At 36.1% G+C, this 16027-nt stretch overlaps 1 protein-coding gene across 1 annotated transcript in view; it reads right to left on the reverse strand.

Annotated features, from left to right (window-relative positions):
- UTRN (utrophin) overlaps positions 1–16027 on the reverse strand; it is a 346073-nt gene that overhangs the window by 18406 nt on the left and 311640 nt on the right. Inside the window, exons 65-69 of the mRNA XM_010000014.1 lie at positions 15289–15455; positions 11971–12082; positions 2500–2636; positions 847–885; positions 547–612 (exon numbers count right to left, since the gene is read on the reverse strand). Of these exons, the coding sequence (XP_009998316.1) occupies positions 547–612; positions 847–885; positions 2500–2636; positions 11971–12082; positions 15289–15455 (521 nt within the window). The remainder of the gene's footprint in view (positions 1–546; positions 613–846; positions 886–2499; positions 2637–11970; positions 12083–15288; positions 15456–16027) is intronic.

Raw genomic sequence — 16027 nt, forward strand, 5'->3', positions numbered from 1 at the left:
GTAGCTCTGCTTAGTGCTTAACCAGCTCTGAATGTACAGAACTGAGTTCAACAAAACCCAGAAGCACTCATATGGACTTGGCATAATAGATATTTTAGCATGAAAGGACTAGGGTGATCCCATAAAAACTAGAACATAAAAGATCTGTAATTATTATAGGCTCTGCTAAAAGTCAATGGTAATGGATAGTGTCAGTCTGTCATAGAAGAAAATTATAACCTGGGTCTAAAATCCTACAGGGAAAAAATATATATCCAACAAGTTCCATTTATTTCAAAGGCTAAAAAAGAAGAAAATAAACAACATGTTTTAGAAGAATGCACAATAATTCTGCAACACATTTGGTGTGACAGATGACAGATTTACCTATTTTATGCTTAATATGACTGTATTCAGAAGCTGATGATTTAAAAACATTTGACTTAATTCTGAGTGCAGAGAATTGCATCTTTTTGATAAATAATGTCCAGCCAGTAGTGTATATTAAAATCTGCAGGAATCAATCACAAAATACAGTGTACTAATAACAAACTGTGCATCTCTTACCTACTAGCATACTGCTCTATCCTGGAGTGTGTGTCATCATGAAATAGCTGTGGAGACTGGGAAGGACTAGGTTAAACAAACAAACAAACAAATTAGCAGTTTCTAACGCAATTAATTATATGGACAACATTATTTTTTAAGTTAGACTGATGACAAATAAATAAATTCACATTTCTGAGAGGGTTATTCTTTTGGATCAGGCATGCCCTGTAGCTCATGCAAATCAGGTTAGCAGTATTTGACCTAAAGAAAACCACTGGTATACTAAACTTTTCAGACAAAGGGGTTCTGCATACTCACTCATATTGCTCTGGCCACATACTGATGAGAGTGATAGGACTGTAAGGAAGACAAAAAAAAAAAAAAAAAAAAAAAAAAAGAAGAGAGAAAGAAAGAAGGAAACTATGAAACAAACACTTCAGTGCCATTTAAGCAAGAGAAAGCTGGAGAAACACGAAATATTTTAACCAGCAACCCACCCACATTGTTTGAATAGGCACCTACTGATGCAGAAAAGAGACAGCAATAGTGCCGTGTATCATGGAGAGACAGGAGATTGACTTCTTATTGTTAAATAAAAATCAATTTTTAAAAACCCCACCAAATCAGTGCTATTCATTGAACTGTGGTTCGTAAACCATTATCAGTCCATTTAAATTCTAGTCAAGTATTGGACTTTCTTTTTAAACTAACTAGAAAATATAGTTACAAAAACATATTGAGGGAAAAAAACAACCCACAACCACCAACAAAACCCCTCAATGTTATATTCCTACTGCACAACAATCAACAACATTATTTCTATATTGTACATGTTTCATTGCATTATGACACTTAGGTAACTATTTAGGTTATATTTAGGTTTTTATATTATTTAAAGGAACATATTACTGTGTTTTGCCACCTGCAGGGGAGACCAGCAGTTTCCATAGCATGATGCTGGCAATTTATCTGCATATTTCTCACATGTCTGGACCAAGAAAGTTTCATTCTGACCTGTAATTATAGTTTTGACATTCCAGTTTCTGGCAGCAGTGGCAAACTTTCATCACATCACAGCTTTTCTTTGTTGGCAGCAACTGAAGTGAGCAACATTTTAAAGTCTGAATGTGTGTTGCTTCCCTAGAAGCCAGGCCATCCATCAACAATGCCAGTTTTCTGATTACTTCCTCCTGTTTCTTAAACCACTAATGAGCAGGGTTTGTTTGCTTATTGTAAATAAAATGCACAATTCTCAGGTCATGAAAATGGAGCGTGGACCAGGGCACTGAGCTGTCACATGCAAGGAGAGCACATACATTGCAGCTTCACCCTCTCTGTCGCTAGCTAAGCAGTGCTGTGTTCAGACCATACAGCAGTACTGCAGACTCCTGGATTTCAAGACACTCAATCCATGGAACTACTTCTAGCATCCTGTCAACACACCTTAATTTAGCTATTTTAAGAGTGACCTTTGCTTATAACTACCAAGTAAGTAAATCAAGTGGAGTATTTCTGCTGGCACCATAAGTAATACTTTGGAGACACTGAGAGTGCTCTCTTTTACTAGGCCACCTGTATTTCTGAAGGCTGTAGCAATCTAATTAGCTAAGATATTTTTAACTCCAGAGATTCTGAGACAACAAAAGAAGCACTACAGTTCCAAAAGCCCAGTCTCCTCAGAGCTACAGAACTTTTCTCTGTAAAACAGCCATTCAGCTCTCTCCAACATTACCTGCTCAAGTCCATGCCTTTATGAGAAAATGCTTACAAAAATCAAAACATAAAATATGTTACTTTTTTTTCCCCTAAAAAAACCCAGGAAAGATCTACAAATAATATGAAACAATTCATAGAAAATAACACAGCAGGAGGCTTTGCAACTGCTGACAATTCTTTCTCAGGTTTCACTGTTCTGTTTTTAATGGAATAGGCCAGTGACCCCAGGAGCCATTACTCTATAATCAAGCTTACGTCTCCAGGTTGTCACCCTCCAGCACTGTTTGCACAGGCAGGTAGCCAAGCCGGGGATGCTTTGCGAAATACTTCTTGGACCGGAACTTATTCTTCAGCACCTTCGTGAAATCCCGTACATCTTCCCCAGATGTTGTCTTAAAAAGTTACAAGAAAATACATTGAACATTGCTAAATAGCATTGAAAGTATAGTGCTGCTGTTGTCCAGAAAAAGGATACAAGAAAGAACTATAAACATGTTAATGATGTGAAAAAAGCCTTTTCAGTGTCCCAAAATACGGTACCATTAGAACAGTAATGCATCTACAAATTATCTTCTATCAGAAAAAAAAAATCAGCACTGCTTCAAATTCCCAGCAATAAATGCACTACATTTACTGAATACTTTATACATTAGAGAAAAATCAAAACAGTTTCAAGTCTTCAGGTAAACATTTACAACCAGTCTTACAAAATAGAAAACAATTTTTCAAAAAAGAAGAAAAAAGGGTAAATCAGTTTATAAGAAGCTACTCTTAGCCACTGAATGCAATCTCAGCACTACACTCATATAGCTGAAAAAATACAGTTAATACTAATGACTTTGGCTAAAAAAACACCAACCTAACACAGCCCTTTATATTCACACAAAATATCCCCTGCCTCCCATTCTCTACCTAAACTGGAAAACTTTATCACAAGACTACATGGTAAACCATTCTCTGTTGCAATAGCAAAGTTTTTAATGAGCATTTTCTCAAGTTATCTGATCTCTTTCTACAGGTTTCTGCCATTATCTTTATAATTCCAGGGTCTGTCAGCCCTTATCCAGGCTCTCATCAAAGGCATAGCCAGAGGCAGGCCTGATAAGAACAGTTAGTGTGTGAAGTAACATACCCACAGACCGATTCTGTTGTTTCCTTTTGAATGCAGGATAAAACAAGTAGAAAAATTAGCCACAAGACTCTTCAAGTCTAAATTTACAAGTTGCAACTCCCATCATCACCCAGAGGTTTTTTTTTTAATGGTCCTCACTGATGCAGCCTCTTCCAGAAACCAAGTGATCACTCCCATCCCTAACCCCCACAAGAAGTTATTTATGTTCTTTAGAACAGACTTAAAATCGGTGCAACTGCTTTTAAGAAATCAATTTAACTGGAAATAGCCACAGCAACAATGGCAGCACTGCTTTGGTAATACTATTCAGTTAACTTCTGCTACAAAAACAGGGATACAAGTAAAACATGCAGGCATGAAATACAAGGTGAAAACAGCAATAAAGAGATATAAGAGTATATTTTAAGCCTTTAGAGTATATTTGCTCACAAACTGTACCGAGAACTTAAGCAGAATGCTTCTCACCACATATAGCAGTTACTAGTAAGCATTTCCTCTTGTAACTGCATTACCGAAAGTGGCCAACAACTTCCCGCATTAGCTGAAGATTTGCAATAGCAAACGGCAGATTGTATTTCTGTACCCCTCTGCTCTGGGAAAAGCTTGTTAACATAAAAGGATGCCAAAGCAGATGACTATCCATAGGGAGAACAGAGTTAAAGACTTTTCAGTTTTGTAAAGTTTTTCTATCACACACTACAAAGAGGTCTAGAAGCAAGTCAGGCAAAATATTGTTTAATTTTGCTCTCTGTTCTCAAAAAATAAAAATACTTCCCTAGTCACATACATATTTTAATGTATGTGTAATACATGTAGTTGCACACTCTGTAATGCAGATTAGATGAGCAATAAAAATTGTGGATAATCACATTGATGTTGGTAAGAGTTTCACGTCCGGCTTTAACAAGTAATAAAAAACTGAGCAAATTTGAAAATAAGAGGTGTTTGAACCCTCAATTTTTTCGCACAGGTAAATTCAAGGAAGTCTCACAAAATCACTCAAAAGGCATCTGCTCCCATCACTGCATCAACCAAACAAGGAATGTGAGGTAGCCCAAAGGGCTGCTGCTTCTCACGCAACAGTAACTCCAACAGATGGAACTCTGTCCCATGGCCAAGGAATGAAAGTTTCAGTACCTACACATTGCAAAAATAAATGCTTACTGAGTTCCCAAGCTTTTCCTCTGGTGTATTCTTTATTTAGTGTGATGGCCTGGCCCACTTCCTTGGAACGATTGAGGAAAATAAATACTTACCAGTGAGAATTGAGTAGATTGGGAAGAACTACTTTAATTTACATGCAAATGAGATGCAACTCTTAGAAGTATTTCTTGTATGATTTTTGCTATAACCCCACTACACACAAATTTAAGAAACCAGAATTTACATGGAAAGCAGTGGAGAAAACAGAATATGCTGAGACATGGCTTTGATATGTTGGTTAGTTGGTATATACTTTCAGTATATTAGAATTAGGACAAATCTTTGTTGGGAAAAAGTACTACCAAAAATGTAATACAGCAGTTGGAGAGCTCTAAATCATATGTATGAATTATAATATACATATAGAAAGCATAACATGCAGATAAAGAAGATATAATACTTATATACATGTATTTATTTATCACTATTCCTTTTTTCAAATTAAAAATAGTTAAGTGATAATGAAAGCTCAAAAGTTTGCCCATTCCTTCCACTGCATCCTAGCTGTAAAAGAACTAGTCTGAATCTAAGCCATAATTCCCTTAATTACATTTCTGATATTGTGTTTAACATCAATCCAAAGAGCTGTTCTAATACACTCATGGAAACCGATTCCCAGAAGAGATGTGAACCTCATTAGTAAATGCTGTTATTAACCCCAGCCAGACATTCATGATTACAAGGAAGCTGGAGAGAACTGTACACAGACATACAATACGCACTATAAAGTTCCAAGAGAATATATTTGGTATAATAAAACATGCTCAGTGATGCAAAATTTACAGTATAAAAGAACACCTATGCCATTTTAAAGGACTTATAGAAGCCCTAGTAGAAATACCTCATTTTCCTACCATTTGATACTCTGATAATGCTTTAGTATATCTTAAGTTTTGCAGTTAAAAAAAAAATGAAACAACTTTTTTACATCTCTGTAGTTTTATTTTTTGACATTTTATATATCTGTACCTGACTGTTCTTGATGGAAAACAAAATTCTTAGACCTACTTTTGGTAACAGCTACAATATGCGCAGGTATGATGAAAGCTGCATTTTAAAGAAGCTGTCAGCTAGGTACCACTAGAAGGCTGGGAAACTCCCCTGCATAGGATTTGGGGTGAAAAGATAGATACTTCATTCCTCTTCTTCTTCTTTTTTTTTTTTTTTTTTTTTAATTGACACTTAAGAATGCAATTCCCAATAACTTAAACACATGTTTAAATGCATTCTCCTTCAATGAAGAACAAACTATTTTAAAAAGCATCTCACATCCCTTGATAGTGGCATGAAACAGGATGAGATAGGATACCACAAACATCAGGTTATTAAAGACATAACAACTGTATTTATGGCCATCGCTGCCACATCATTGGTGTTTGCACTGTGTAATATTCTGAAGATTGCCCTTATGTCACCACTTTCAAATAGGGCAATTTCATAGCATTGTCTCACCAAAAGGAGAAACTGATTATAAATTGAGAGGTGTGTATTTTAGTTTACTGCAATGAAATCAAGTTGTAATTTCAAGAGTAACTAACTTACCTCAGAATTTAACAAAATAAGTTTCAAAAGGGTAGCAGATCACATAAGCCAGCTACCAGCAAGTGTGAGACCTAATGGAAAGCACATTGCCCAGCTGCTAGATACCACAAACTATGCTAACCAGATTGCTGTTCTTCTCCAGGCAGAGAGTAATATCTGAACTCCACAGCTGGAAGCAATGCTCTGAATGTGAAACAGCCAGATTCAAACACTCTTGCTGCTTTCTTTCATCTTCCCCACAGAACAAACCCATTTTGATAACAGAAAAGCAGTGTGTTTGGTACCCTGATAAGCATGTTGAGATGAAAACAGTAACTTACTTCTGACAGCTTGTTGCTTTTAAAACACTGAGACTGCTTAATATTCAAGAATGTATCTGTCTTCTCTGGATGTCAGTACCAATTAGATTTTCAGGTGAGTTACCTAGAGGAGAAGTCTTAACAGGCACTATTACAGATAAGCTTTATTGTGCCTGCAAAAAAATTCCATCTAGGATGAACTATCATTCAACCAGTAATTTCTGACACCTTGCCTATCATCTTTTGAGCTCTTTCAGGGAAATAAGATTCTGGTTATCTGGGAGAAGAGGCTCACCTTTGCTGCCATGATTTTGTATAGAAGGGCTACAAAAAAACAAAACAGTTCCCAAAAGAAGGAGCTGTACCAGGTGAGTGTAGTGGCACAGAACTACAAAAACTGATTATACTTTGACTGAGGGCAGGAAGTAAGACTACTTGCAATGAAAAAAAAATAAAATCAGAACTGCAGATTTGATATTTGTACACTACTTTGGAAAAGCTGCTTTTAAGGTTCTACTGTGGAATATAAGAGTTGTGAAGTGGAAACAGTCTGGAGAAAGAAAACTGATGCAGCAACTATTTCCACCTGAAATTCAAAGGAACCGTTGGTACAAAATTCCACATTAATATAACACAGGTATCACTACTGAGAGAATTTCTGTTCAAAAAAAAAGCTAAAAATAAATAATGTATGTTCTTATGTAAGACTATTCCTGAATTAGATACCAGGAAAATATTACAAAATTGTTACACATTAAAAATCACATTTCTCCATTTATTTAGGGAAAGTCTATTAAAGGTGAAAAAATAACTAGAATAACCTTTAATTTCTAATCCTTAGAGACAGCAGTCTTCTCAGTTCCTTACCCATCTCTAAATACTGAATGAAGAAAAGAAGACATAACCAAAATCCTTATTATAAATTTTTGCATTTCCAGCAAAGGAAAGACTATTAAAGGTGAAAAAATAACTAGAATAACCTTTAATTTCTAATCCTTAGAGACAGCAGTCTTCTCAGTTCCTTACCCATCTCTAAATACTGAATGAAGAAAAGAAGACATAACCAAAATCCTTATTATAAATTTTTGCATTTCCAGCAAAAACTGCAAGGTAAGATGAACACTAAGTGGCATTGCAGATCAGGATGCAATAACTACACATAACTAGGGAGTGTAAATATCCTTATTCTGAAATTATTAAGCAATTCTCATCTGATGCAAATATTGCAAAGCTCAGTAAAATATGGAATTGTCGCCTTAAAAATTTAATTTAAAAACAGATTCCTTAAGCTATTCTCTAAATTATTGCAAATTTAAGTAGAAGTAACTGAGCATCTGAGAGATATGAATCCTAAAGTGAACTGCTTACCTGAGGACAATTAAAAGGATTTCCCTCCATCTGTGACTAAGCCCCAGTCCTAAATGCCAGCTTTATTAATCAGGGAAGCATTTTTTTCCCCCTAATTACTGCTAGTATTCTTAAAGTTACCGTATTAATATACTTGAAGAAAGAGAAGCTAGATCTTACTAATGTAGTTTGATGAGTATGTGTATTTGTAATATGCTTTGCAACACCTGCCACAAAAGTAACATTTTAACATAAACAGTCTTTGCATTTGGCTGAAAAGGTAGAGTAGATACACTCTTCCTATTCAGGCTATCTGTACTGTAAGATAATGGATTTTAAGGAACAATTTATTTCCCTTTGGTACCTTCTTTTTGGTTTTGTTTTTCTGTTTTTTTTTTTAACTCACAGACCCAGCTCTTTGCTATTTTGGGGGTATTCTTCCATTTAAACATATAAGCTATTTTACTAACAATGCAAAAAAATTTGCAAATCTTGACTATTATATTGCATTAAATGAGTTTAATATGTAGAGAGGTTTAGTAAAAAATTAGTACACCAACCATAGCACACTATTACAACTAGCAATATTAAGTAAGACTAGATTATTTTTGTGAAATGAATCCTTTATTCCTGACCTAATTCTGATGAGATTAGTTAAAATGGATTGCATGTAGGTATTGATTATGGAATTCAATCAGGCATATAAGAATTCTGTTGATATAATTTCTTCTTCCAGAAATTGAGCTAGCAGAAAGTACTTACAGTAAGACTCAAGAAAAAATTCAACTCCCATATTCAGCATCCAAATTAATGGGGGTCCAGTACCGGACATATAATTTCATGCATCATCTATATTATATTCTACCTCTTTTATTCTGCCCTACTTTAAACTGCCCCAATTTCCTTCCTTCACTTCCCATACACTTACTTTCCTTCACTCACTCTTACTAAGAATGTCATCTTATTCTCCTTATTATTCTACAGTGGATGCACCTCAGTCCTCCCATATTTCATGGGAAGAAGGGACTTCTGCCCTAGGTTTCCTTATTTTGCACTTAATATTGCCTTAAAACTATGTTCTTTTTGCAGCAGGAACAGAAATATTCATTGTAATACAAGCTGTCCCTAGTCCCAGGGACACTGGGGATTGCAGCCATTCCCAGAACATACTTTTCTGTACAACAGGCTTTACTTGTAAATGAAAATGGCTTACACAGTTACATAATGTGAACGTGTTTAACAAGAACTGAGAATTTCTCTCAGATATCAAATGTGACACCTCGGACAAAACCCAGAAGTCATAAGAAACATACCATCCTCTTACACTTCCCAATATGTATTTGACTAATGCCACAGGAAGGGTATCTTATTCTGTGGACTGGTGGCATTATCTATTTTGACACATCTTACACCTGCATTTCTGATTTTTTCTGTATATTATAGGAATTAGAGAGCATTTCTGTTCTATGACCATGATATAAACTAAAGCTTAGGTTTGAGGGAACATCATAAGGAGAAGAAAAGTTAATCTAAGAAAAATACATCTCAAGCATGCTCAGATTGCTTGGGTTACAACAGTTAAGGAGGAAAGTAAACAGTGTCACCATATTTTTAATTATGTTTAATGAAGAAAAGAAACACAGTAGAGCTCCAGATCCTGAGGATTAGAACCTAAGTAACCTAAGTTACCTAAGTATAGGCAAAACTGGGCCTGTGTCATGCCATTAAAACAGTATAAAACAAAGGCAGACAATTACTTAGCTGTGAGCAGGAATATTTAAAAAGGAAATTAAACTTCAACCCAAAGTAATTTTAAGCATTAAAGATTCTAAGAATCAACTCTAGAATTCAGAAAAGTACAGTATTTTTTTTTTACTAGGTATTTTTAGAAATTAATCTCATAGCTGAAAACATAATAAGACTTATTACTTCTACATTCTAATGCAAATAAGAATATAAAATCACAGTATCACAGAATCTTAGGGGTTGGAAGGGACCTTGAAAGATCATCTAGTCCAACCCCCCTGCCAGAGCAGGATCACCTAGGGCACATCACACAGGAACTTGTCCAGGTGGGTTTTGAATGTCTCCAGTGAAGGAGACTCCACAACCTCTCTGGGCAGCCTGTTCCAGGGCTCTGTCACTCTCACAGTAAAAAAGTTTTTTTCTGATGTTTAAGTGGAACCTCCTATGTTCCTGTTTGCACCCATTGCCCCTTGTCCTTTCACTAAACATCAATGAAAAAAGCCTGGCTCCATCCTCCTGACGCTTGCCCTTAACATATTTGTAAACACTGATGAGGTCGCCTCTCAGTCTCCTCCGAGCTAAAGAGATCCAGCTCCCTCAGCCTTTCCTCATAAATGTTAGCATGGGCTTTGCTATACCTTGAAATCTGATAGTTAGTCATGCCCATGACCCATAATCATGTCCAGATCCCTGACCTACAGAGTATGGACTAAATCCTGACCTGATATCTGTTTTATATAGACTTGCCAGCTCCAACTATTAAAAAATTAAAATCATTTAAGATTCGTTAATATTAGTTGTCTTTTTCTTAATACTCGAGAAGGACGTACAAATCAGGTATGCATTTATGAAACAACAGTTAATTGTTTTTAGGAAAAATCAGCATTATCTATGTAGTCTGCTGTAGATAGATATCCTCAGGTCAATGGTCAATGAAATTGCTAAACTGGGCTTCCAGTCACTTCATATACAAAAAAAACAGTGTTACCAATCAAATAATTTCAGAAAGAAGAAATCAAACCCACAGAAAGATTCACAGATATAAATAGAGACTTTCTGATGATCAAAAAAATAAATAAATAAATCAACCCTGTTGTACAAATAAAGTTATGGGCCAGGCAATACTTCGAATTATGCCAAGGACATTTCTATGCCTAGGCAGCAGTACAGATGGAACATATTACTGCACATCTTCAGTTGCAGTCAGAAAATATTAGACTGCATGTTAAGAAACATGTAAAATCTGTAGCTAAAGCAGATGAATAATCTGTATTGCAAAAAAATATTATAGACTGATTTTACTGATTTATCAATCAAATCTTAACATTAGGTTATAGGATTAATGAAAATTAACATGACTTATGGTTTCATCTGCTACTAACAAAGTGAAAAACACTACTTAATAGAATTTCAATTCTGTTACGGGAGACACATTTGATGAAAAAGAGTGGGTAATAAGCCCAACTTATTCAGTAAAAACAGTCAAATACCTCAATGATTTTTTGTTAATAAAAGAACGCACAGAACCTAGTAACACTAGTGGAAATCAGCTCTAGTTACATTCTGGTCTGAATTTGTTTTGCTGAGCATACCAGGCCATTCACTACTGCTGTTTAAGTTACATATCAAATATGCTATTAATTTTTTTGTGACTGAGTTATAATTCTTAAGAATGGAAACAGACTTTTTTAAAAAGTGAAGGTGGTATTTGTATGAAGGAAGCTACCCACTCCTCCACTTCAAGTCTCCTAGAAACTTCCTTAGAAAAATAGTGTTTGAAATTCCATTAGGAAAATGTTGTGTTGTAAAATTAATTTATGTTTGCTGTTACAAGCAAGCTTCTCACACCATTTTTGGTTAGAAACTGCCAAGTCTGCTTGTTTTTTTCCAGCTACACATCAATTTTTAAACGTCCAAGTAAACAGTAATTACTCTGGGGAATAAAACATGACATATTTCCAACCACATTTTCATGAAGCAAGCAAAATGTTGCTTTCGAACATAAATATTACACACCTTAAAAAATATTGAAGCACATTTGTAGAATATGATATATTCTTTACTATGGTACAGTAATAGTAAAGTGTGTCCCATTCCTCTGACATGTTCTCACCCTTTTAGTGTATGGATGTGTGCAAGTATACAAATATTGCAATTATAGTTAATATTCCAGCTTTGTTTTTATTTAAAAAAAAGAAAAAAAAAAAAAAAAAAGATGAAGGTCAAGTTCTCTCAAAGGTGGATACTTCTACACATTGCTATAGAATTCAACCACTCCCCCATCAGCACAAGGAAAGACCTTGATGACTTCCAAAGAGAAAGGCAGGAAGACATGCCCAACCAAACATATGAAAAAGAAATCCTAGCAGATTATTTAGGTGACAAGACTATGAAAAATTTACACCTCAAATAACGCAACACCAATCCCTTAGGAACAGTCAGTAAATTGGTACTCACAGGTATACAATACTCCACCATTGGGTAATGCAATTTATGCCCCTTTGCTGTACGGCCAGAAAAGAAGCAGCTCTGACAGACATCATAGTTGAAATGTTTTAAGCTCCGGTACCTACAAAGACATTACATAAAGTGATTAGAGTTTCCTAGGTTTAGTTCTAATATTGACCTGTTATTAAGCTTTACAAGGCAAATTACTCCCTGAAATGGTGTCATGTGCTTTTCAGCAGTACCAACACAAGGACATAGGAAATTTGTTGGTTTAGAGAGTACCTTGAAGTGTGTGGGTGTGCTTGCCCAGGACATGGCACAACCAACACTCACCATACCTACAGACCCAGGGGCACTGGTGCCACTGAAACTGCTGTACAGGACACAGGAAAGCCACAGCCCTCTTAGTCCACTCCACACAACCTTCATACACTACACAGGTCATGTCACTGAGTATTTAAAATAAATGCCTGCCCCCTGTAGCCATACAGAGAGCCAATGTCAATCGTCTGCTGCTCAAGTCACTTTGAAGCAGAAAACTTTACAGGCATCAGCTTCGTAGATGGAATGTGAAGAGTTTATAATTTTAAGGTTCAAATTGACTTAAACCTGTATGGCTTTATTAGCATGCAGATGGTATCTCAGAATAAAATATTAATTATAAAACAGACTAGTTTATTTTTCTATTTTACATCATTTCGATGCTCAGAAATTCCAACATTTTTCAGAAAATAGAACTCTTAAGTATTCATTAATAAAATAAAGTTTAAAAATTGCATTGATTAATTTAATTCTGGGTTTTTTAAGAGCATGTATATGTATAAACAAAGTAACAAAATTATACAGTATACTTTGTATGAAATGTAGCCACCAGGAGCATGATTTTTTTCAACTAAAGTTGACTAAAGCAACAATACAACTCCAGATTCCACCCACGGATGAGGTTATATGTTTTGTATGAAACTAAAATAAGCTAATGGAACCAAACTGAATAGCTATGGAATAAAGTTTAAATTAAATTGCTTCCTGAGAGCAGATTTCAGTACCAATCTACATCTTTCCCCTGCTGAGTTTTATGGTTTGTTTTGCAAGACAATATGTGTCTATAAATGTAAAGGTTCAGTTCTAAGGATGTTGATGCAAATGTTTATAATCTTTACTCAGAGCCTATATATTAAATGGCCACATCTACCTTCTGCTAAGATGTTAGATGCTTTTGTTGTAGAATATTTCTAACTTCACTGTAGAAATTAGAATGAGCTACTCTTTTGTCCTCTTTTCTCTTCTTTTCCATTTCTTTGCCCTCCTTCACTACAGAAAATATTTCAGTACAGACAAGATTAATTAGCCCCAATTTAGGCATCTCAATTTATCTGAGCTGGAGCTCTGTCACCCTATACCCCCACAAGAGTTAATTAAGAAAGATAAGTAAGAGCATTTAGAGGAATTTCATCTCCTCTTAAGACAGGCAACTACATTTGACCAGATTAATTACTTTTAGAAATATTCACATATCTTTATTTATAGTAAAATAAGAGCATTTCTAGCTCAATCTTATAATGCTGACTAAAGGCAGTGTGCCTAAAGCTAGGTGAGATGAATCAGACCTCAAGATTCATATTCTTATCCTTTAAAAAGAATGGAGGAGAAGAAAAAGCATACAAAATGAAAATTACTCATCTTCCTAGATATATAAAATCTTAGAATTATTTACAGGAAATACATTGTACTTCATGACTCAACTTCATTATATTTTGTTGTGGTTGTTTGTGTTATTTTGTGGGTTTTTTTTGTTTTGTTTTTTTTTGGTTATTTTTGGGTTGGGGGGGTGTTTTTTGGTTATCATTTTCTTTGAGGGTGACAGAGCACTGGAACAGGCTGCCCACAGAGGCTGTGGAGTCTCCTTCTCTGGAGATACCCAAAAGCTGCCTGGATACAATCCTGTGTAATGTGTGATCCTGCTTTAGCAAGGAGTTTGGACTCCATGATCTCTAGAGGTCCCTTTCAACTCCAATGATTCCATGATTCTGAGGTTTTACACAGTGGAGCAACCAGTTCACAAACGCATGTTAGTTGTCATGATGATAATTCATAGTAAAATCACAAGGTTAGGTGGATAATATAGAGAATATCCCTGGTGTAATTTTTTTCCTCTAGAATTTACAGCTTCCTTTGAACAGATGAAAGTTAAATTATGTTTGATGCTTTAGATGGGAACAATGCAAGTCTCATCACAGTAATATATCAATGTTTGTGCTAAGCAAGAAAAGATTGATGTTGAAGGGTGTTTAGTATTTCCTGTCATAAATTAGTTTACCAAGCCTTAGACAGGAGAGCAGATAGTCCACATTTTTTCTTACTGATCAACTCTTTTTGGTTATGTGCTTAGAGAACACATGGAGTGCATTTATACTTCAATTGCTACCTATTGGATCCACCAATGCCAAGACACTGGATGACAGCCCACCCTGCATCCAGGTGGGTTTTGAATATCTCCAGAGAAGGACCCTCACCATAAATAAGTTTTTACTCATATTCTAAATGGAACTTCCTATGTTCCAGCTTATGCCCATTGCCCCTCATCCTGTCACTGGGAACTACTGAAAAGAGTCTGGCTACATCCTCCCTGCACCCACCCTTTAGATACTTAAAGGCATTAATAAGGTCTTACCTCAGCCTTCTCTTCTCCAGGTTAGAGTCCCAGCTCTCTCAGCTTTTCCTCATAAGAGAGATGCTTCAATCCCCCAGTCATCTTTGTTGCCCTCTGTTGGACTCTCTCTAGTAGTTCCCTGTCTCTCTTGAACTGGGGAGCCCAGAACTGGATGCAGTATTCCAGATGTGGCCTCATCAGGGCAGAGTAGATGGGGAGGATGACCTCTCTTGACCTACTGACCACACTCTTACTTATGAAACCCAGGATTCCATTGGCTCTCTTGGCAACAAAGGCACACTGCTGGCTCATGGATAATTTACTATCTACCAGGACTCCCAGATCCTTCTCCTCAGAACTGCTTTCCAGTAGGTCCACCCATAACCCATATCAGTACCTGGCATTCTTCCTCCCCAGGGACAGGACACTACACTTGCCCTTGTTGAACCTAATTAGGTTCTTCTCTATCCAATTCCCCAACCTGTCCAGGTCACAATGGATCGCAGCACAGCCCTCTGGAGTGTTAGCCATTCCTCTCAGTTTTGTATCAACAGCAAACATGCTGAGGATACACTCCATCTCCTTGTCCAGGTTGTTGATTAATATGCTGAACTAGACCGGACTGAGTACTGACCTCTGGGGGAATGGAACCTTGCACCCAACATCCCTCCTCTTACCTAAAGCCAACAATTGGACACTCTTTACAGATGTTGCACTTGGCCTGATGTTTTGCAGTTTCTGCAGCTGCCACACGGTGTAGAACTGGTAGCCATACCATAGACTGAGGCTCTAAGCGCATCCAATCTATAAATTGCTTTACAGTTATTTCTGGCTTATTATGGTTCTGTGGAGAGAAGAAACAAACACACCCAAATTAAAAAAATAAATAAATTATATAAACCCAAAACACACACAAGCAGCTTTTCCTTCAACTTCAACTAAAATAACTAAACCTGTGTCAATCCTTTCCATGCCACGTTAATGTAAAACCAGTTACAGGACATAAAGAGAAGCCTAAATTAAAATGCAAATAAAGAAAATAAGGTAGTCAGTAAGAACGTAGAGGACTAAATAGCTGTGATAGAAGAGACAGATGTAACAAAGATGGAGCACATAGTAAAGAAGTAATGGAGTCCACTCTAAAAACATCTTTGAATTGAAAGGGACTGAGAAAGTAAGGGAGCACAAAAGGGAAGCACTTCCTGCAGTTCACTGTCACACTGAAGACATGGTTGGTTTTTGTATCAAGATCAAAACTAAACTGCTAAAAGTCAGTAATGCTTGCATGCATCTACTAGCGGCCATGAGACTTGAGCAATGCTTTTTTTTTGTATTCAGAGCCCATTGTATTCTTTGAAGCTAGCCTATTAGGCAAACACACAAATAAATAGATAAATAAATAAATAAATAATGAGA

This window comes from Chaetura pelagica, unplaced genomic scaffold, assembly GCF_000747805.2.
Source record: "Chaetura pelagica isolate M959 unplaced genomic scaffold, ChaPel_1.0 scaffold135, whole genome shotgun sequence".
Taxonomy (NCBI): domain Eukaryota; kingdom Metazoa; phylum Chordata; class Aves; order Apodiformes; family Apodidae; genus Chaetura; species Chaetura pelagica.